The sequence below is a fragment of the Equus quagga genome, chromosome 18 (assembly GCF_021613505.1).
Source record: "Equus quagga isolate Etosha38 chromosome 18, UCLA_HA_Equagga_1.0, whole genome shotgun sequence".
In the NCBI taxonomy this organism is placed as follows: Eukaryota; Metazoa; Chordata; class Mammalia; order Perissodactyla; family Equidae; genus Equus; species Equus quagga.
In genome coordinates this window covers 14,362,517-14,386,097 of record NC_060284.1, presented here as the reverse complement: position 1 = coordinate 14,386,097, position 23,581 = coordinate 14,362,517, and the positions used below count along the sequence as shown (strand labels likewise).

The 23,581-nt window shown below is 42.2% G+C and overlaps 1 protein-coding gene across 1 annotated transcript in view; it reads right to left on the bottom strand.

Annotated features, from left to right (window-relative positions):
* Window positions 1-23,581, bottom strand: part of AK5 (adenylate kinase 5) — a 223,464-nt gene that overhangs the window by 86,662 nt on the left and 113,221 nt on the right. Inside the window, exons 7-8 of the mRNA XM_046645725.1 lie at window positions 20,664-20,754; window positions 13,572-13,648 (exon numbers count right to left, since the gene is read on the bottom strand). Coding sequence (XP_046501681.1) covers window positions 13,572-13,648; window positions 20,664-20,754 — 168 coding nt within the window. The remainder of the gene's footprint in view (window positions 1-13,571; window positions 13,649-20,663; window positions 20,755-23,581) is intronic.

The following is a 23,581-nucleotide window of genomic DNA, read 5'->3' as shown; positions in this document are numbered from 1 at the left end:
CAAAATTCTGAGTGGTGAAGCTGTTGTTCTATAATGTATTTTCTATCTATATTTAAAAAAGAATATGAGACACTTACAGCAAATCATCATCACGTTAAGACTACATGTTTGTCTAATTACGCGTATAGTGCTTTACATTTGAGGAATGCCTTGCTAGGAATCAGCTCTTAATCTTCACATTATAAACTGAGGCTCAGAGAGGTAAGTGGATGTACCAATAGCAGAAAGCCACTAAGTGGCAGAACTCAAACTCACACCCATCCAGGACTCTAAAGCTGGGGTCTTTACTTCCTCTAGTCATAACTGCCATCCCTAATAGAAACATGGACTTGATAGGAAAAAGAAAATAAGGATATATGCTGAGACCCAAAACCCCGTATAAAGAGAAAGATAATTCATCAGTGGGTGGACAATGGTGACTCGGCTCCTTGGCAACCAACTCCAAGGAGCAAAGGGCAACTACATCCACCCCTCTCCTGCCACTCACACTTCAGTCCCTGTAAGCCTGTGTTTGCTTTTAGGTTGGGTTTTCAGGTTTTTGTGCACTCTCCCCAGCCTTACTTCTGTAAATACATAATAATCCCAGGAGGTTATTTGGTTTCCCATTAACAACTGTTTCCTGTCTTTTAAGGCTCCGAGGCACCTCAGATGGCTGGCCACACATGAGTTCTACCTTCTTCCCTTTATTAGGTAGTGATACTATTGTGTTATCACCAATATTTTCATTTTTTTTTATTATTTTTTTTTCCTTTTTCTCCCCAAAGCCCCCCGGTACATAGTTGCATATTCTTAGTTGTGGGTCCTTCTAGTTGTGGCATGCGGGATGCCGCCTCAGCGTGGTTTGATGAGCAGTGCCATGTCCGCGCCCAGGATTCGAACTGATGAAACACTGGGCCGCCTGCAGCGGAGCGCACGAACTTAACCACTCGGCCACGGGGTCAGCCCCACCAATATTTTCATTTTGCCTTCAAAATGGCAGGGTATTCAAGGTTATTCCTGTTGATAAGATGTCACAGAAGCCTAGGAAATTAATTACAAAACCTGTATGACAAGAGTAATAGGGTTTTTGAAAACAGAAAAGCAAGGAGTCTTTACCGATCTGTGCTTCCTATGTTTCTCCCCCTGGAGTATATCCTATTGCTTTGAAATAAAGGATTCTATCAGTCTCATTTCCTTCTGGAAAGATTTCTCCTGTAGTCCTGTGACAGGGCATGCCAGACATGCATAGCGATGAGGCATTTACTTTTCTGTATTCAGAGTGTGGAAATATCAAACTCCTGGCTCAAAATTGGAAACCCAAGTGATATAATGTTGCTGTTTAATATCTAATATCTATACTGAAATATGAAGGACATCTCTGACTTTGTAGTCAACAATGGTGAAAATATATTCCTATTAATTTATGAGGTTTAAAAATGGGACTTGTCTTTCTTCTTACAGCATCCATTAGCTCCACCTCCCCATGGTCAATGGAGACGGCAGGAAGGGCTGGCTGCCTGAACCTGCAGCAGGCATTTTTGTTTTAGTGTTCGGGGAAAGCCAGATTTACATCCTTCTGACTTTGGGCCCTCTCCAATTGTCCTTGCTTTCATTCTTCTAATAGGCCACCAATAGTTTTCACTACCAAGTACAAGTGCTTCCTGCAGAGTGGAGGTAAACCTGGCCATTCCACTTCCAAGATTCAGCCAGTCCTTGTAGGACTCGCCACAAAAACCTGACTTACCCCTTAGAACAAGAACCTGACTTCCCAGATTCTGATCAGTGCTGTGTGACTGAAATATACTGCTTTGGGAATGGCACCATTTTAAATCAGCTTTACAAATACAACCTAACACATGTTTTGGCTAAATGTAATATTTTTTGATTTAGAAGCTGAATTTCACTATGGAAATTCAGTTAAAACACAAACACACACACACACACACACACACACCAGTAAACTCTGTTATCTGTCCTGACTGGGGAATGTGGTATTATGCCTTTATTCATTAAGTCTATTCTGATCCCAAGAATGTCCCTGCTACAGTGTAGTGGACACAAAAGATGTACATGATAGGGTCCTCCTTCTTGAGAAGGAAAGAAAGAAGAGGAAATATTTACTGCATGGTCTACTGTGCCAGGAATTTTTACATAGATTTTTCTCTTTTAATCCAAATAGCCTGCAAGGTATTTTGTCCATTTTTACAGATGAAGAAACTCAGGCTTGAAGAGGTTAAGTAACTTGCAACCCACAGGTGTGGCACTGGATTCGAACCACGTCTCTCTGGCTCCACAGTCCGTGCTCTTTCTCATAATGGATGCACACAGGAGACAATCAGAGAGTCATAGGAGTCAGTATACAATGCGGTAGAAAATTAAACATAATCGAGTGCTAAGACCTAGGGTATAAACCTCAGGAGCTTTGGGTGTTCAGTGGGGCAGGCAAGAAATGAATGTGTACTCTCATTATTAGAGAAGATCTCAAGGAAGAAGCCGCAGGATTTGAAATGATCCTTATAAGATTGCTAGGATTGAATATTCTTTTGAATAAAGAGCTAGCTCATATTTGTGACATAGAGTTATATTTTTAAGGAAGTCAAATGTACTTCTAATTCTTCTGGGCTTTGCCTCCTAACTGTCCTCTGTCCACTTCACTTGCCGTCCTTGGTCCCCCATCACTTACACTGCTGATGCTTCTTTGCTCTGTCTCTTTGTAGCACATATTTGGTAAAACTCCATCACTGAATGAAGTGAACTATCGACCTCTACGCCCCATGGAAGTTCCACAGCACTCTGTATCTTTAGTGCCTAGAAGAATGTCTGGCACCTATGGGGCACCCAACAAACATTTGCTAAATGCATGGAAAAAATGAAAAGGCTCAATTGGTCAAAATAAATTTCCAGGCACTAATGTCAAATGGGCTCTTGGACTCCATATGAATACAGTCTAATCCTATTGTGTTTCCTTAGTTCACCCTGCTGGATTCTACAACCACAATTCAATCCTCCACTTGCTTCAAAGCTTGGACTCTCAACAGACAGCTTTCCCTCTGGAAGTCGTCTGACAGGAACTCCTCAACGTCCTACCATTAAACATACAAACCCACGCTCCCATCCTATCCGAGTTCCTTCTGTTATAAGCCACATGTGGTTCCCTCTTCTGTTCTAAGGCCAGTCTCTCCAGCTGTGTTTTAGAACCCAGCCCTCCTGCATTCAGAGGAATCTTCCTCTCTCTTGCACATTCTTCTCCCCAATGAGTGGATCCTTCCTATGAGTTTTTAAACATGCTCAAGTATCTTCCATTACGAAGACAACCTCCCCCACTAGCTCTTTGTTAGGCCAACCATTTCCTCCATGTTCCCAGATACAACAGCCAATTTCCATTCTCCCTCTTCCTCATCCTCTCATCAATGTTTGACACTCTCTGCTTCTTGAAATACTGTTTACTTTGGCTTTTGGAACACCACGTTCTGCAGATTTTCCTCCTATTTCTCCAGCAGCCTGTTTTACATCTTTTCTGCTGCCTCATCTTTCTCTACCCAGCCTTTGAATTTCCTCAATGCTCAGCTTTAGATCCTCTTCTCTTCCCAATTCTGTTCTCTTTCTCTAAGTATCTCCTCCCCTCACAGCTTCAAGTTCTACCTATATTCGGAAGCTCACACATTTATATTTCCAGCCTAGATCTTTCCTCTAAGCACCAGACCTGTTTATTTAATTCTTCACTTGAATTCTCTACTTGGACGCAATAAAATACTTTGAACTCAGCATATCTAAAATTACACTTACGCTCTTTCCTTACGGAACTGGTGTTTTCTTAGTGTTCTTTCTCAGTGAATGTCACTACCATCCACCCTGCTGTACAAGTTAAAAACCCAGGCATCATCTTCAACAGCTCACTGTCTCTTGGCTCTCAAATCCATCCCAACATGAAATCCTGTTGACTTGCCTCACAAGTACCTCCCAAATACATCCTTTTCTCTCCATCTCCTCCACCACTCCAGTGCAAGGTACCATCCATCATCTCTTGCCTGGACCTCTGCAGCCTCCCACTGGACTCCCTAGATCCATTCTTGCCTTCCTCTGATGTGTTCTCCACTTGCAACCAGAACAATCTTTTTAAAACACAAATCTAATTATGTTGACTCACCCTCCTGCCCTCCCCCCAAAACAAAACAAAACTCTTCAAGTCTCCCCATTGCTCTTAGGATAAAGTCAAAACCACTGACCTGCTCTACAGAGCCCCACTCTCCAGGCTCATCTCACACCACCTTCTGTCTGACCGTGCACTCCAGCTACCCTGGGCTTCTTTCAGATGCTGGGCTTCTTCCTGCTTATACATGCTATTTCCTCTTTCTGAACCTCCCCTTTGGAGGCTCCCTCCCCATCATTTCCTGTTCTCTCACTTTCTCATTCATACCTGGTTACTTCTTACTCATCTTTCAGATCTCAACTTAAGCATCTCTTGCCTAAGCAAAGCCTCTCTTCACCTCGCTGACTACATCTACACATTGCACTATGTACTTCTTCTCCCAGGCACTTAACACAGTTTTAATTGCGTATTTATATGATGATTCTATTATTATGTATTTCCACCATAAGCTCCACGATAGTAGGAACTACATCTTCTTTTGCTCATCATATATCCCCAGTACCTCAAATAGAGTCTGGCACATTAAATATTCTCAATATTAGCTGAATGAATAAGTAAATTAATAAAGTTGAAGGCATGGGCATAGATGAAGCAGTTGTGTAGTGAGAGAAGACCTATGATTAAACTTGGTGAACACAACATTTTATGGGGAGGGCAGAGGAAGAAAAACCATGTTGGGGGTAGGAGACAAAGAAATAATGGCCATAGAGGCGGCAGAAGCCAAGGGGGCCAAGAATTTTGAGAAAGCAGAACTGCCATCAGTGTCTTGGGCCCAGACATTCTAAGAACTAAGAAATGTTCTCCTGACTTGGCAGTAATGAGATAACTTTCAACGGTCTCTTAGGGGAACAGGGTAGGCAGAAGCTAGCTGATAGGGCAGAATGGGAGGTGAGGTTCCAGAATCAGGAGAGCTGACTTCTCTTTCACCAAATTTGGTGTTGAAGGAAAGGGGAGAGGAAAGACAGTATTCCACTTGGCCTTTCTGTGACACTTGGCACTGTTGATGCCTTCTTTTTTCAAAGTGGGGATGGTGGGTTGGTAGATAGAGAAAAAGAAAGATACTTTGAGGATGAGAGCCTTGAGAAATACAAAACAATACCAGTTAATGGAGCACGGTCCTGGGTGAGACGGATGGAATGCGATCAAGGACTTGGGTGGGTAGTGAGCCTGGAGACACTCTGTTGTTAGGTGCATACACATTAAGGGTTGTGTTGTCTTCTTGGAGTATTGACTCCTTTATTGTGATGTAACTCCCCTCTTCATCCCTGATAACTTTTCTTGCTCTGAAGTCTGCTCTGTCTGAAATTAATACAGCTACTCTCGCTTTCTTTTGTTTAGTGTTAGCATGGTATATCTTTCTCCAACCCTTTATGTTAATCTATATGTGTTTTTATATTTAAAGTAGGTTTCTTGTAGACAACATAGTTCGGTCTTGTTTTTTGATCCTCTCTGAAAATCTTGGTCTTTTAATTGGTGTAGTTAGATCATTGACATGTAAAGTGTTTGTTGATTTAGTTGGATTCATATCTACCACATTTGTTATTGTTTTCTATTTGTTGCCTATGTTCTTTGTTCCTATTTTTGTCTTCCAAACTTTTTCTGTCTTCTTGGTTTTAATTGGGCATGTTATATAATTCCACTTTCTCTCCTTTCTTACTTAGCATATTGATTATACTTCTTTTCAAACCTTTTTTTAAGTGGTTGCCCTAGAGTTTGCAATATACATTTATAACTAACCCAAGCCCACTTTCAAATAAGTGGACAGTGCAAGTATCTTATAAAAGCAAAATATTCCTAATTCCTCCCTACCATCCCTCGTATCATTGCTGTCATTCATTTCACTTACACATAAGCAGACATAATTGAATATATTGTTGCTATTTATTATTTTGAACAAACCATTATCTGTTAGGTCTGTTAAGAATAAGAAAAATAAAAGTTTTTACTTTATCTTCACTTATTTATTCTCTGATACTCTTTCTTTCTTTATAGATCTGAATTTCTGAACTATATCATTTTCCTTCTCTCTAAAGAACTTCTTTTAACATTTCTTGTAAGGCACGTCTACAGGCAACAAATTTCCTCAATTTTTGTTTGTCTGAGAAAGTTTTTATTTCTCTTTCACTTTTGAAGGATAATTTCATAGGATACAGAATTCTAGTTTGTTTTTTTTCTCTCAACACTAAATATTTCACTTTACTCTATTCCTGCTGGTGTGGTTTCTAAGGAGAAGTCAGATGTATTTCTTATCTTTGCTTTCCTATAGGTAAGGTGTATTTTCCCTCTTGCTGCTTTCAAGATATTTTCTTTGTCGTTGATTTTCTGCAGTTTGAATATGATATGTCTAGGTGTAGTTTTTTAATTTAACTTAATTTTTTTACTTTATTTATCCTACCTGATGTTCTCTAAGCTTCCTGTATCTGTGGTTTGGTGGCTGACACTAATTTGGGGAAATTCCCAGTCATCATTGCTTCAAATATTTCTTCTGTTCCTTTCTCCTTTTGTTCTCCTTCCAGTATTCCCACTATGTGTATATTACACTTTTGGTAATTGTTTCACAGTTCTTGAGTATTCTGTTCTGTTTTTTCAGTCTTTTTTCTCTTTGCTTTCAGTTTTGGAAGTTTCTATTGTCATATCCTCAAGCTCAGAGGTTGTTTTCCTCAGTCACGTCCAGTTCACTAATGAGCCCATGAAAGGCATTCTTTCTTTCTGTTACAGTGTTTTTATTGCTAGCATTTCTTTTTGATTCTTTCTTAGGATTTCCATCTCTCTGTTTGCATTATCCATCTGTTCTTGTATGTTGTCCACTTTCTCCATTCAAGGTCTTAGCATGTTAATTGTAGTTTTTTAAAAAAATTTCCTGTTCTAGGGGCCAGCCCGGAGGCGCAGGGGTGAAGTTCTCATGTTCCACTTCGGTGGCCCAGGGTTTGCTGGTTCAGATCCCAGGTGTGGACATGGCACCGCTTGGCAAGCCATGCTGTGGCAGGCGTCCCACACAAAAAGTAGAGGAAGATGGGCATGGATGTTAGCTCAGGGCCAGTCTTCCTCAGCCAAAAGAGGAGGATTGGTGGCAGATGTTAGCTCAGGGCTAATCTTCCTCAAAAAAAAAATTTCCTGTTCTGGATAAGTCCAATATTCCTGACTCATCTATCTCTTGTCCTGATACTTGTTCAGTCTCTTCAAATGGTGTTTTTACCCTTAATGTGCCTTGTAATTTTTTCTTGAAAGTTGGACATGATGTCCTAGGTAAAAGGAACCGCAGTGAACCAGCTTTTAGGACTGTAGTGGCAAAGTATGGGGAACGGAAGTGTTCTAAGTGCATACAGTCCTACGAGTAGGGCTCAGTCCTTTGGTGAACTTGTGCTACTGAACTGTGAACTTCACCAGTGCTCCTCAAGTTGTTTCCCCCCTTAGTGGGAGTGGATGGTGAGCGGGTGCTGGAGTTAAGTATTTCCCTTCTCCCAGGTGGGTTAGGCTCTGATAAAACCCCAGCAGGTTAGGTTCTGATAAAATAGTTTCTCCTGAGGGCAGGCATTGTTAACAAGAGCAGAATGCTCTAGTGTATTTCAAAACGGTTCCTTTTCCCCTCCCGCTGTCAGAAGCCCAAGGAAACTTTTCCTGAAATTCACCGTGAGGACCTGGTACAGCTCCTGGAGGTAAAACTCACAAAAGTGTGGGGACTCTCGTGACTGGGTCCCCTGGAGTTTTTCTCTCTCACACTTGCCCACACGAGCCTCCAGCAGTTCCAAAACTGAACGCCAACTGTCACTGTCAATTACAGTTTGGGATTTCCTGCCCTGGCCCTGGCGCTGGCTGCTGTGAGGTTCCAGCTCCCGGGTTTCTGCTCTGGTAAGTTGTGATCCTCTGAATCCGCCTGTCTGTCTCTCTAACTTTTGGTACAGCAGGTTTGCCTTGTAACCTCACGTCTCTGATGGATCTAAGAAGAGATTTTTCAGTTTGCTCATCTTTTTACTTGCTGTTAGGACCGAGTGGTACTTTTTAAGCTCCTACGCGCCAGACTGAAAACCAGAAGTGCTCAATTAGCGTTCACTTAGGTGAAGAAGTGGTGGCTTCTGTCAGCTACAGAAAGGCACAGATTCCTGAAAAGCTCAGTGTAAGTTTGGCTTGGTGCAGGGAAGAAAGGGGGTCCACATTTATGGAGCATTTGTTTTGTACAAGGTACCTACCTTCCCCTACATCCTGCAAAAATACTTCTGAGTGGGGTTTTCATCATCCTTTTCTAGAAGAGGAATCTCAGACTCAGAAGAGTTAGCATGTATCAAAAAATCATATATTAAGTAGAAGAACTAGAAATAATGTTATTAGCTTTTTAAAAAATGGACATTTATTGAGCACATGTGTGCCAGGCTGTGCGGCAGGAGAGCAGAACACAGTCCCTGTAAAGCAAAAGGATATTACAACACAGGGTCTCATGAGTCCTCCAAGAAGGTGAGCTAAACATACAACAAGAAGGGCTTCCTCAAGGAGAAGCGTGGTCTTGAGGGAGCATGAGTAGGGGTTATCTGGGACAGGGGTGACGGGGCTGTGGAAGCTGCCATAGAGAGGAAAGAGATTGTGCAAAGCACAACCTACTTGAGGGAACTGCAAATGGCTTGGTGTGGCTGGAGCATTTAATGTGTTTTGATGATTGGCAAGGGATGGGGAGGAAGGGTGGGGAGTCAGATTCTGATTTGAAGGTCCCCATGTATTATGATAATTCTGACATCAATGAGGAGCCAAGGAGGGTTTTAAAAAGTGGAATGCCATGATAAGCCTTGCTTTTCAGCAAGATGATTTTGATGGGTGAGAAGCCTGGGGCAGGGAGCCTGGTTAGGAGACTGTCTCAGTGGTCCCCAGGAGGAAGGCTGAGGGTGGGAACCGAGGCAGTGGCAGTGGCAGTGGCAGTGGAACTGGAGAGGGAAGGAGTGATTCCTGCAAAGGAGAACTGACCAGCTCTTGATCAAACTGATGTAGAGAGGGAGAGAAAGGAAGGAGGCTGGAAAGATGCCCTTGTTTCTGGCTTGGGCAGCTGGAAGGATGGTGGTATCACTCACAGAAATAGGAAAAACAGAAGGAAGAACAGATTTTGTGGGGGAAGATGATGAGTTCAGTTTTGGACGTGATGAGTTTCAGATGCACATGGGAAATCCAACTGTTGCTGTTTAGCAGGCAGACCTACGTGATAGGAGCTCACCAGGGGGCTCTAAGTGAAGCCGAAACCATGGCTATGACTAAGCTTCCCAAAGAGAATGTGTGCAGTGAGGAGAGAAGGGGCCACAGCCAGGAGGCTGGGGAGCACCCATATTTAAATAACGGACTGATGGAGGGGAGTGCAGCAAGGAACAAAGAATGACTGAAACAGGAAGTAGGAGGGGCTCCAAAAGACAGGGAACTCATTGAGGGGCAAGAGCTTTGTGGCTGAGGTGGGCTTGGTGCTCACCAAACCCATCTCTCCTTTCCTGCACACTAAATAGGCTCCGTTTTCCAGCTCCCTTGCATGTAGGGAGTGCCAGTGACTGGAGATGCCAAATGACTGTGGGCGGAAGGGATGTACACTTACGAGCAGGTCTATCTTCGTCATGCTCTTTTCCTTCCTGTCCATGATCCCTTTGGAAGTAAAAGAAGCTCTGGAAGGAAGGCACTCAGATTTTGAGTTTTATTTGCTACCGTAGCAGAGCCTAGCTTATCTTTCCTGGTCCTGGCTCTGCGGTCAGATGACTGTATTTGAATTCCGTCTTTCCCTCTTGCCAGCTGTGTGACCTTGAATAAACTGCTTAATTTCTCTGTGCCTCAGTTTCCTTATTGGGATAACAATATAATAATAATAATAAATAATAAAATATATATTTTTTAAATAAATAAATTTTAAATAATATTTTAAAGTATATTTTAACAAAATACAATAAATAATAATATAATATCTATCTCATATAATTGTCTGAGGATAAACTGAAGTAATAAACGTGAAGCACTTAGAACAGGATTAAATACTCTAGAAATGTTAGATGCTAATGGAGAGGAGAATGTCGAGAATGGGGGGATGGTTCACAGCTGGGCTCAGCGAACTATGGCCTGCAGGTCAAATCCACTCTGCCGTCTGTTTGTGTACAGCCTCCCCGTTAAGAATGGGCTTTTCAAATAGTTGAAATAAATCACATGAAAGTGGTATGGAATTCAAATTTCAGCATCCATAAATGAAGTTTTACTGGAACGCAGCCACACCACACTCCTCTGCTTAAGTATTGCAGTGGCTGCTTTTGCACTACAGTGGCAGAGTCTGAGTAATTGCAAACAGAGACCACACGGCCCATGAAGCCTAAAATATTTACTACCTGGCCCTTTACAGTAGAAGCTTGGTGAATGAACGCAGCAAAGGTCAAGAAAGATAACGAAAAAGTGTTCATTAGCACATTGGCAATGGATTCCCAGTGACCTTGATAATGGCTTTATTTGGAATGGTGATAGTAGAAACTGGATTTTGGTGCCAGGCCGACCAGAGTTTGGCTCCTGACTCCACATCTTGCAGACTGTGTGGTCTTGGGAAGTCATTTAACTTCTACGAGTTTCAGTTTCCTCAGCTGTTAGCTGGGATGAACAGAGCTAACTTCTTGAATGACTGCAAGAATTAGCAATAATGCATGAAAACCATAAAATACAGGGGCCGGCTCCATGGCCGAGTGGTTAAGTTTGCGAGCTCTGCTGCAGCGGCCCAGGGTTTGGATCCTGGGCACAGACATGGCACCGCTCATCAGGCCACGTTGAGGCGGTGTCCCACATCCCACAACTAGAAGGACCTGCAACTAAGATATACAACTATGTACAGGGGGCGGTTTGGGGAGATAAAGCAGGAAAAAAAGAGACTGGCAACAGGTGTTAGCCCAGGTGCCAATCTTTAAAAAAAAAAGAAAGAAAAAGAGAAAACCATAAAATACAGTGTCTAAGCCAGCCTGGATGGCCTAGCGGTTAAGTTTGGCACGCTTCGCTTTGGTATCCTGGGTTCGGTTCCGGGGCACAGAACCACACCACTCATTTGTCAGTGGGCATCCTGTGGCAGCAGCTCACATAGAAGAATTGGAAGAACATACAACTACACAAAACTACGTACTGGAGCTTTCTGGGGGAAGAAGGAAGAAAAAAGGAGGAAGATTGGCAACAGATGTTAGCTTAGGGTGAATCTTCCCCTGGAAAAAAAAAACAACAACAAAGAAACACAGTGTCTTGTTTACAGAATGTGCTCAATAAATGCATGTTCTTGCTTCATCTAATCTGCTGCCACCAAAATTGCTGTTCCTTTATGGGTATGCCTTTTTACTTTCAATATTTTATTTTTGTCTTCTGATGTTTTACATTATATGCCGTCTTTCCTCATATCTCACCTCTTTCCTGAGGCCATCGTAATTAATGTTGATCATCCTATTTAATACTGTAATCTGTCCCCCAGCCCAGCATTCCTAACTCACTTACCCTGTTCTATTTTTCCTTTTCTCAAAGAACTTCTCACCTCTGACAATCTAGAAAACTAATTTATCGTGTCTATTGTTTTCTATCTGTCTTCCCCACTAGGATGCAAGCTCCTTATCTGTTTTATACAATTACATATTTCAAGTGCCTAAACAGTACCTGGAACACAGTAGGCGCTCAATTAGTATTTGTCGAATGACTAAATGAAAAAAGAAGAAGTGAGGATTTTTTTATCCTGCTCAGGACTAGATGTGCTCCTTCAACCTGAGGACTTGTCTTTTCTCACCTCTGTAAAATTCTCAACTATCATCTGTTAAGATATAGCCTCTGTCCCATCACCTCCATTTTCTCCTTCTGGAACTTTTAAAATACTTCAGCCCAATCATTCTACCCTCAGTGTCTCCTAAGTTCCTCCTTATATTTGACCACTATTTAGCTTTCTGCTTTATTCTAAGGCAATCTCCTCAGCTCCATCATTGAGTTTCTTTTTAGCTCTGTTGATTAAACCTGTTAATTGAATTTTTATTTCAAGGACAATATTTTTTGTGCCTAGAAGTTCTACTTCTTCCCTTTTCCTTCCTGCCTCTTCCTTTCCATTCTTTCCTGTACCTGTTTCATGGTTTCTAATCTTCCCTTTATCTTTGAATATTTTAAACATTCCTTTATTAAGATTTCTTTCAGACTCTTCTGTTATCTCTAGTTCTTGGGGGGGGGGAAGTCTTCCATTTGTTTAATTAGTTGGATTTCTTGTTACGGTTCATTTCTTTGTGCAGCCTGTAACTTTGGATCCTGAGCTCAACGTCGATAGTGGTTGTCCAGCGTTTGCCTCTGCTAGGGTCTTAAGAGACAGCAACTGGAGAGGCTCCCAAAACGACTCACTGACTGGCCTGCCTATGGAGGCAAAGCTGGGAGGCAGGATGGTGCAGATGTTCGGAAATGCGCCCTAATTTCCCCACTGTGAAACTACTTGTGTAACTGTAGGCAAATCACTCTTTGATGCTTAATTTCCTTAACTATAAAATAAATAAGCAAAGCAACATCTATTTCTAGAGATGTCGTGAGGAATTAGTGAGATAATTAAACTAAGGAACTTAGCACCATCTTTAGTATGTGTTAAGTGCTAATAAATGCTAAAAAATATTATAAATACATGGGATCTATTATATTACTTGTAAATATTTTCTCCTTGCTTTGTGAAATAAGGGGAGAAACTAAATGCTCATGAAGATAGCTTCTGAATACATATATGAAATGTATAGCCAGCTGGTACACTGGGACACTGGTGGGACCTCTCTGCTTTATTTGTGACATGTATTAATTGAAGATGGGAAAAAACCCCCAGAAGAACACGTTCACTCGGCTTTCAGCCACGGCAGAGGAGAACTGATGAGACATGGAAGGAGATTTTAGGCATCCTTTTTGAAAAATAAAGCCTAATTAGAGAGCTGGATCATTTGCCAACTATTTTGGATCGTTAAAACATAGCAGCAGGGAGAGTTCTTCTGCTGAGAGCAAAATGACCCAGATAAAGTTCTTTCATTCAAACAGAAAATATATTTAACATCTTGGCTGTGTTGTCATTGGTCGTCGGTCCCTTTCAAAGGTTAGAAATAGAAAAGCAGAGCCCTGATCTTGTAGCTGATGCTCAGTAAATACTGTTGGGTGATTACTGGGAAGGGACAGAGACACAGGCAAATTCTTGGGCAAGAGAACCTCATGTCACCTCATTTCTATCTCATGCCACCTTTGACCACAAACCTTTCCTGAATGAATTGCCATTCTGGGTCTGTAGATACAGGAAGGCTAAAGAGCCAAACGTAGTGAGTGAAAGCTGTAGGCTACTGTGATTTATCATGGAATATATTACTAGTTATCTGTAAACACGTCACAAAATGATTTATAATTCTGATTCTCATAAAACACTTACAAAGACTTAAATTAAAAACATTTAAATAGAGACATATTTTTAGATTTTAATTACCTGATCTTCATAATCAGATCCTGTATCAATGATCTCTCCCGTGTCCAACATCATTGAAGGATCCAGGTCACTCGAACCTAAGATTAGGAAAGAAAGGATTACCTGATGGAGGCTCGCTGTGCATGTTTCTAAAGCAAACCATCTCCCACTCAGTTTCCATATTATCTTTATGGTTACTTTAAATTCACAAACATTTCTAAACTCTTCCCAGCTGCCAGGAACTATGATTGGGCTGTAGATGGAAAATGGAAGTACTCTGGACACTGTCTCCACCCTTAAGAAGATGACAATCTTGTGGAGGAGGTTGATTGATCAACAGCAAGGTTCAGAAACCAAAAAGAAGGAGCTGCCAATTCTGACTAGCAGTGGAGGTGATGACAGAGGTGGGATCCTTCATGAGGAACTGATCTCTGAGCCCAAACTGTGAGGGTAAATAGGATTGTCCAGGGCGAGAAGCGGTTTAGGGTGTGCGGTAGTAACTGAGGTAGAAGGGGCACAGTGAGCAAACTATAGAGTGGGACGAACAGGGGTTTCCAGAAGTCAGAAGGGCTGAGCTTGCTCACTCCATGAAAACGTGAGAAGTTTTTCCTCCAGCTTTTGGGTCACCTTAGTCCCTGAAGGTGAGAAAAATCAGGTTAACTTAATATATTAATATAGCAGGATTTTTCCCCCTAGGTGCTGCAGGTTACATTAAATTGCTTACCCATTAATCCCCAAGGCTCAAACTTAAACCGGTAGTTTCAATAGTGGGGCTCCTGAAGCACAACTGGTTCATTGTCCTCATCGAATGACTCTTTCCTGCTGGGAAATGTGCATCCCCTAACTAGCCAGAAAGACAGAATTCAGGGCTGCCCATAAAATGCTATGCACCCTGTGAAGAAACCAACCACTCCATGTTTCATTGCAAATATGGCCTTGCCAAATAGTTTTGGTTGGAATATGCAATGGGTAATCTTTACTGAAGATGAATTTTTAACAGAACTTCAAGGATCTCACATGCTTCTCATAAGTGGACCTCTCCCAGAGAGGCTGCTTTCATACTTTCTTCCAGAAAGAAATTGAAGAGATGTTCTCACACAATCTTTTCTCATCTCTTCTCTTCTCTTCTCATCATTCCCCCTGCTGTTTACCAAAATAACTAAGTAATAGCCCATTATCAAATTGACTAAGTACTCTGCAATAATATCCTTGATTATTGTGTTTGTATCTTCAAAATTCTTTTAATGGTTGATAAAGTTTTTCAAAATGGAGGTACTTGACTCATCAAGCCATTTTGGAAAAGCAACTAACCGTGGAGTTGCCAAGTACAGTTGCATAGGTGTGCATGGTACAAGTCTAGGAGATGCTAGTCACATCGTCAGGGCAGCGCTTGCCAATCCCATTGTTAATAAAGTGCTTGCTAGAATGGAGTTGGGAAGACTGTCCCACATGCTACTATCAGAGTGAGACTACAGGGGTGAGAGGGAAAATTTAATTTTCTGCATAGATTTTTTTAAGTAGTGGGGTCATATGTAAGTTTTCTATCTTCGTGCTTTTGGTATTTTTCAAATACAAAATTTTATAAGGTGTATCTTAAGGCCAAAATACTTGACTGTCTTGAAGCCCAGTTTGCCCTTCTGTGTCGTGAGGCAGTAGAGATGTCACAAGTGAAATGTGTATTTTTCCACTATAAGATCACAGACATTTTAGAATCAGTATTTCCCAGAATCCCACCCCCTCGTTTGTAAAAGAGGAAAACGAGCTGCGGAGTACTTCAGTAACTTGGCCAAGGTCATGTAGAAAGTGAGTGAGATCACAGACAGAAGTCGTGGCTCTCATTTCTCCTAGCACACTCTGCTGACTTCAAATTCTAAACAGGAGCAATCCAAATGGCTTTGTAAATAGGGTCTTTCGTTACAGTACTCTACAGTACTCCAGGAGGGGACCTGGACGAGGATGCCCTCTCTTCCACATTGTGAGAGAATGAGGAAGAGTGAACGGTTGATACTGAGGCGTGTCTCTGGGAGGCTGTGGAAATGGAGGAATCAGAACTGGAATCAAGGAGTGTCCCTCCAGCCTGTGACAATCAGTGCCCCTTTCTAGGTGGCTGCTATTGACAGCATTATTAAAGGCAACACCAATTTGATTTAGCTTTCATTACTTCCACAATACGGATCTTATCCACCACTTACTAGTGGAAACGGTGATAGGTACTTGGATTCAACTGACACCCTCCCCTCAGCTGTATTTAGAGTGATTCATGTGGAGAGAGCCACGCGATCTGAACACAAAGCCTTAGTAAACATATAGCTGTTTTAGTTCCTGTGTCCTACTTATTTTATTTAATTAGAAACAGTTCTTTTGGTTGTTTTAAAAAAGCACAACGTGAAGAGCTCTTAAACAACCCAGTTAACAGATATTACACATTAATATTTGAGACCGGAACAAGATTATTAGAAAACTATCTTCAGCAACGGTAGAATGAAGAGATCTTGGTGGAAACCCACCCCCCCCAAAATAACTCATACTTATAAGGAAGAAGAGATCGGCTTTCATAATAAAATGCCTTTAACAGAAATTTTATTGTATCATTAAGGGATGGCATTTCTTGACATGTTGTTGCTCTTGGCAACAGTACTAATATTTCATAGAAGGTAACAGACAAAGGATGTCATTATCGGCTCAGATAATGATTGAATAGCTTTCATTTTCTTTTAGTATTGGTTGCTTGGTTTGCTGAAAATGGGACCTTTAATGATAGTCTAAGGTTTGACATACAAAATAGGGAGGTAAATATAGCCATATGTACACATTTTTGCCTTCTTTCATTGGACAGTTTAACATACATGAAGTTGTTTCAAATTTAAAAATATTCTTTCTATAGATAACAGAGAAAGGTATGAGCCAAAACAGAGCCCCACAGGGAGCACTCAGTCACCAGTTTTAGATGTAGAACGGTCTTTGGAAATATTATTTTCAGGTTGTCTCCTTAAATTGAAGTGGAAAGATGATTCAAATTGGCCGAAGAGACAGCAGAAGGATAACCATATAGCTTTCTGGGACAGCGTTACAGATGTTTTTCCTCCTAGTGGATCTTCAACCAGGAGTTTTAGGAGGGTCCTCCTCCACTTTGAGTAACAAATAAAGGGACACCACTGCCAGGCAGGGCTCCTGGGGCAGTGCAGGGCGTGTGTAGGTAAAACTCCTCCAACACTTCCTCTGCCCCCCAAAGGAAAGCGGTTTCCCCCACGCCCCATCCTGCCTCTTCCACTAAACTAGAAGCCGCTTTAAGTAGGGCTGTACTCTATCTCCGAATCTAAGAATAAAACTTAGAAATTCTACGCATTCGACACATGTATGCCGAATGACTGAAAAAAAGAATAAAAGGACATTTACATTTTATTTTTGCAGATCTTGATCCTCTTCATTCCCTCTACACACATTAAATCCTTCCTAAGTGCCCTAGGCATTAGGCACGGAGAATCCAGCTCTAATCCCAACAGGCGTGGAAAGTGTTAGTCACAGTTAGCCTTAGAATTCATTTGAGGAAGAGTACGGTATTTCCTCGGAAAAAATTCAGACAGTATTTGGGACTAGGAGGTGAGCTGTCTGAGGCATCTGGTGTTGCTGGAACGTTCTGGGTGAGAAGGGGAGGGGGGATTTTCCAGTTAGTCCACGACAGGGCTCGGGGAAGAGGGGAAGAGAGAGATGGAGAAGAGAGTAGAAACAGACCTAGGAAAATGGGGTACTGTTGCGTTGAATAAGATGTGGCCTCTCCCTGTGACCCCTCAAATTCTCAGCAAAGATACTAACTTATATGCAGCCTCTTCAATGTGACAGCCACACGCTTTATGCACATAAGCCATTTACTCTTCACAACAGTCCTATGAGGTAGCACTATTAGCCCCTCTTTATAGAGGAGGAAACTGAGCTCCAGAGAGATGGAGTGATGTGGCTGGATGGCTCTGCAAGAACTACTACTGGCGGACTCTGGGGAAAAGGAGACACTGCAGACGGGGCTTGAAGGGTGCGGAGGGTCAGAGAACGACATTCTATGGTAGGGAGGCAAGCAAATGCACGCTTCGCTCTGGAGCCAAAGAAAATTCTGTGTGGCCCTGAGTCAACGTACTTAGACAAGTGGTCCAGCTGAGGTAGCCAGCTTGCAAAGAAAGGGCTTCTGTGCCATCTCCTATGAGATTTACACTGGATATCAAACTCACACACACGCACACATCTGTCCTCATGAAGTCTGGCACTCTAAGAAGGGAAATAGATTTTTAATAAACAATCATATACCTAATTATGGAATCACAATGGCAATGAACACCCCGGAGGAAAAGTGCCGGGTACTATGTAAGAGCCTAATCTAGTCTGAGATGGGGTCTGCGAAAGCTTCCTGAGGAAATCACATTTAAAGTGAGCTACTGAGTGGGGTCTGGCCAGGTGAAGGACGGGGCTGGGAGCTGTAAGGGTGGAGGAATGCAAATGGAGACAGGCAGTTCCAAGTAACTTGTGCAAATGGCCAGGGGCAGGAAGGTACTTGAGGCATTCAAGGAACTGGAGAAAGCTGGTGTGGCGGAGGGGAGGTGATGCTGCGGTGGGAACAGGACCGCTGCAGGAAAGCTAAGGATATTTCTGCCATATGAAGGACACTGGTGCTCAGCCTGCAGGAAAGTCATTGAAGGTTTGGTTTTGTTTTTCAGTGGGGAGGCGTGGTGATCAGAGCTGTATTCTGTGAGGATCCCCATGGCAGGACAAACAGGAGAAGCCCGGGATGAGGAAAAGGCCATCCATTTGAAAATGAAAAGGCTTTGTCATTACAAAGCCTTCGATGAGTGCAGTGGGGAGAGAGAACAAGGAGGGGACTCCCAAGGGGTCCCTGAGGAATGACAATTCGTGTGGGCCATGAGAGCAGGAACATTTTTGCCTGGCTCTCTTAAAAGAAAAAAACTGCATAATCTCACTTATATGTGGAATCTAAAAATGTCAAATACATAGAAGCAGAGAGTAGAGCGGTGGTTACCATGGGCACGGAGGTGGGGGAAATGGGAAGATGTTGTTGGCCAAAGGGCACCAAGTTGCAGTTAAGCAGGATAAATAAGTCTAGAGATCTAATGTACGGTGTGATGACTAGAGTTATTAATACCGCATTGAAAACTGGGAATTTGCCAAGAGAATATATTTCAGGTGCTCTCATCACACACAGAAAAATGGTAACTATGAGAAGAGAAGAAATGTTAACTAGCTTGACTGTAGTAATCATTTCGCTACGTATATGTGTATCAAATCATCATGGTGCGCATCTTAAATATAATCAATTTTTATTGAAAAAATTTAAAAGAAGAATTGAAAGTCATTCCCATGGAGGTGACGTGGGAGTTATGGGGCAGCTGAGATTCTGCAAAGAGAGAACGGAAGAGCAGAGGGACCAAACGTGGGGGCAGACAAATCACAGAGCAGAAGCCACAGACATGACTTGTTTAATCGGGTGAGTCACCAACATTTACAAGCCTGAAAATTTCACCTACAGATGCAGGTTTCTGTTTTCTCTTGAAAGAGAGAAGGATCCAGCAATACCGGCTCATTTCTTAATGGCAACAATAGCCTGGAGCTGAGAAGTGGCTGCCTTCCGTAGCGGAGGCATCGCTTATTTCTAGTTTACCACATTCTCTCCCAGGCTGACTTCACTCACCAAGGGCTGTTATAGACAGAACAGGCTTATCTTAAGGCTGAAGCAGAACCCAGCTCTCAGGGGTGTCAGGAGTGGAAGGGAGCCAGCAGGACTTGGACTCCTCTGCTCATGAGCTCAGAGGTGTAGACAGGAAAGAGTAGGCCCCTGGAAACCTCATCTATAGGCCAGGCAGTGTGCACTCTGCCAAGGGGACTCGGAGAGAATGAGGACACAGCACCTGTCCTCAGGCAGCTTACAGACTAGCACAGGAGCCAGTACAGCGGCATTACTGCAGGACTAGGGCCACCTTGGAGAAATGTCATTTGAGAGCCACAAAGCACCAGGGTTCTAAAGAAGGGGCAGCTTACATCAGCTCCTCCATTCTGCTGTACTAGCAAACTGAGAGTATCTAGCAGCTGGATATTTGCCACAGAGGTCTAAATATACGTTCTAAATAAAATATGCACTTCAAAAGCACAGGTGTATAACATTTTTCAGAGCAGCTGTAGTCTTGTTTACAAGATCTTACGCGCTTCTCAATATTCCATCTATCCTGGCATAGGCCATCTTTTTGTCAATATCACTGGACAATCAGGCCCGAGAGTTTACGTTAGTTATCTGTGCTCTGTGGGTCTGCCCAGAAAGATGACCGCCTTGCCCTTCTTTTCATTCTGCCTTTCTTTGAAGCTATTCTTAGGGGGCTTCAAAAATGGCTCCAAAGTTTAAGTGATTATCCTTTTTCTTTGCAGCCTAGAACTGTTGATCTTTATCCTCTAAGGCCATAACTGAGAAGAAAGGTCAGGACCGGGACAAAGACTTGAGAGTCGTCCACATAGCATTGATAGTTGAAGCCATGAGGGACAACGAGTTGACCCAGAGCCAGAAAGTGAATGCGAGCGAGAGAAGTGTCAAGGACAGAACTGTGAGAACTGCCTACCTACAGGGCTGTGATTGCCCCACACTTCTGGCCAATGTCCAACTTCGAGGCGAGAGCATGTAGGAAGAGAGAGGGCAGAGCCTCTACAGGGCTGTGGGTGGGGATGGGAGTGGCCACCAGATAAAAGGGGAGGCTTTTTCCAGGCAGTACAGGAGAGCTGTGTATGAGTTCAGCAGTCCTGGAGGAACTGTACCTTTGAACTGTTGCACAAAGTATGGGCGAGATGAGATTTTTTTCTGTTAGAGTAACATAGGTCCTCTGCCACGTTGTGACTACCTGTGAATTTACATGTGTGATGACTGGAAGAAAAGCAGTAGCTATGAGGGCCAGGTGTATAGTCCTTCTTTTCGATTTTGTTTTGTGCCTTTATTTTTAACCCAGAAAGTATAAAGCTCTGAAGACAGTGTCATCCTTAAAACCTTACAGCACTTTTTTGAGCTCCAACAATACTACAAAGTCCCAGAGGATCAGGGCATGCTGTTGCCCAAAGGACGCAGTGACTTACCTGTTGCAGCCTCTTTGTTTGGGAATAACTTGCTGTCAACGGCCGCACTGATGTCAGAGAACACCTCATCCTCGTCTCGGTCGGCATCAAACTGGGGGAAATCAGGACAGACAAGTTGGGAACAGGAGAGTACATAAATTAGTTCTTCCCAAAACATAATGAGCATGCTTCACACAAGTGCATCTCTAATGAAGCCTGACAAGGGGAATTAAAGTGCTCAAGTCTTTAATCAGACATTTACAGGGTTTCAGCCCAGACCTCACATCAAACAGGGAAGGCTCTTAGGAAATATACAGTCACTTAACGGTTAAAAAAAAAAAATGTGTAGAATTTTCTTAATTTCTAAAGTAAACTTTAGAAAAAATGATAATCGAAATTTACCTTGTGCTTTTCTGACTCCTAATATTTTGTTTAATTAAAAAAAACTCCTTGGAATTACATAATTCTAACAACGGGGGAAAGATTTTCTAATTTATTGTTTAAAAAAAGAGAGAATCCTCAAACCAAACTTTAGATGCTATACTAATACTATAGATCCTATCATAGATGTAGTCTATAGACATTATAGATTTAGATGTAATAACAATTACAGATTTAAATATTTATTTTACCATTCTCTAAAATTTACAAAATTTTAAACATTAAAAAGTGTGGTTATATTTATAAATCCTCTATTTCCCAAGTTGTGCAGTGGTTTTTTTAAGTATGTGTTTGTCTTTTTAGTTTTTTTAAACACAGCTTTACTAAGTTATAATCGATATACAATAATGTGCACATATTTTAAGTGTACAAACCGATACGTTCTGACTGCATACCCTTGTGAAACCTTCATAAAAACCAAAATGATGAACACATCCATCACCCCCCAAAGTTCCCTTGTGCCCTTTGGGAATCCCTTCCTCTTAACCCCCTACCAGGTCGTCATTGATCTGCTTTCTGTAACTAAAGACTATTTTGCATCTTCTAGAATTTCATATAAAAGGATTTGTACAGTATGCAATCTTTTTGTTTGGATTCTTCTTTTAAAAAATTATATGACTTTTTTTTGGTGAGGAAGATTGGCCCTGAGCTAACATCTGTTGCCAATCGTCCTCTTTTTTTTTTCCCTAAAGTTCCCCAGTACGTGGTTGTATACCCATTGCCTGATTCTTTAACTCAGCACAACTATTTTGAGATTCATCAGTGTTGTATCCATTGTTCATGCCTTTTCATTGCTGAGTATGGCTATACTCTTAGTCCCATCCTGGGTATGTTTCATCTCAGATATTGTAGTGTTCGTCTCTAGATGTTTGATTTGAGTCTTTTTAAAAAATCTATGTCTCTATTTAAGGTTTTGAACATCTGAAATATAATTATAATAATTTTTAATGTCCTCTGCTAATTCTAACATCTGGTGTCAGTTGTGAGTCAGTTTTGATTGATTTTCTCCCCCATTATTATGGGGCATATTTTCCTGTTTCTTTGCATGCCTGATAGTTTTTTATTGGATGCCAGGCATTGTCATTTTGACCATGTTGGATGCTAGGTATTTTTGTATTCCTATAAATATTTTTGAGCTTTGTTCTGGAATGCAGTTTAGTTACTTGGAAACAACTCGATCCTTTCAGGTCTTGTTTTTAAGATTTGTTGGGCTGGACCAGAGCAGTGTTTAGTTTAGGCCTAATTATTCCCCACTGTTGAGGCAAGACTCTTTGAAGTACTCTACCCAGTGCTTGCTGAATCAAGAGGTTTTCCAGTCTTGGCCATTCCAAGCCTGGTGTGAGCACCAGCTACTGTTCCTGCTAATCCCTTCGGGTGGCTTTTCCCAGCATCAGGTAGTTCCCTCACCTGCCTGCACTGATTAGCACTCTGCTGAACACCGGAGGGGAACCCGCTGTGGATCTCCAGAGTTCTCTCTCAGTGCATCTCTCGCATCTCTGATACTCTGTCCTCTGAGCTCCAGCCGCCTGGGCCACTTGGACCCTCAGCCCCATCCACTCAACCCATGGAGTCCACCAGTCTCCACAAGACCTTTTTCTCCCTGCACCGGAGCCTGGAAACTCTCCAGCAGTGAGCGGGGCAATCGAAGGCTCCCCGTGTCTGTCTCCTTTCTCTCAGGGAATCACTTCATTGCTTGATGTCCAGTGTCTTGAAAACTGTTTTCTTAAAATATATTTTTTCTATTTATTTTTTGATTGTTTCATGTGTGAGGGAAAGTCTGGTCTCTTTTATTCCATCTTTGCTAGAAGGGGCGATCTCATCCCTTAATCTCTTAATCTTAAGTATTATCTCGAAGATATTTAGGAAGATTTACGCGATTTATTCCTTTATATTCTCCTACTGAAGTGGTTCATTATTTTTAGTGAGGGAAATTTAGGAGCCTTAATTAGGAAGATATTTCCTCAGCCCTCCGCACACAGAGAAAGCACGTCTATGTGGTGCTTCAAAGTGCTTTCGCTGTGTCACCTCAGCCTGTGGGAAGGTGAGGCCGACTTCTTCCTTCTATTTGACAGGTGAGGAAATATCTACGCAGACATACAGCTAATAAGCAGGGGAACTAGGACTCGAACTTAGGAAGACTGACACTTCCCATCCTAGCAGGCTACATATGACCGGCACAGTAAGGCGAAGAACGAGCCCTTCTGCTCAAATAGGTGTTAAAAACACAGCCTTTAGTCCAAAAGCAAGGAGAGAAATGTAGGTGGTGGTTAGAGTAGATACAGGAGACAACGGAGGCATTATTAGTGCCATTGTAATGCGCTGCTTCCCACACCCAGATATGGCTGGTGCTTTTCTTTCAAACGATCTGTTAGCTAACATCAGGAAGGAGTAACATCCGCTAAGAGGAGTTTTGTTTCTATTTTTTTCTTGGACTTTTGAGAGATGGGTGGCAGCATTGTCATTTTATAAATGAAAGAGCATAAGCCTGGGATTCCTAG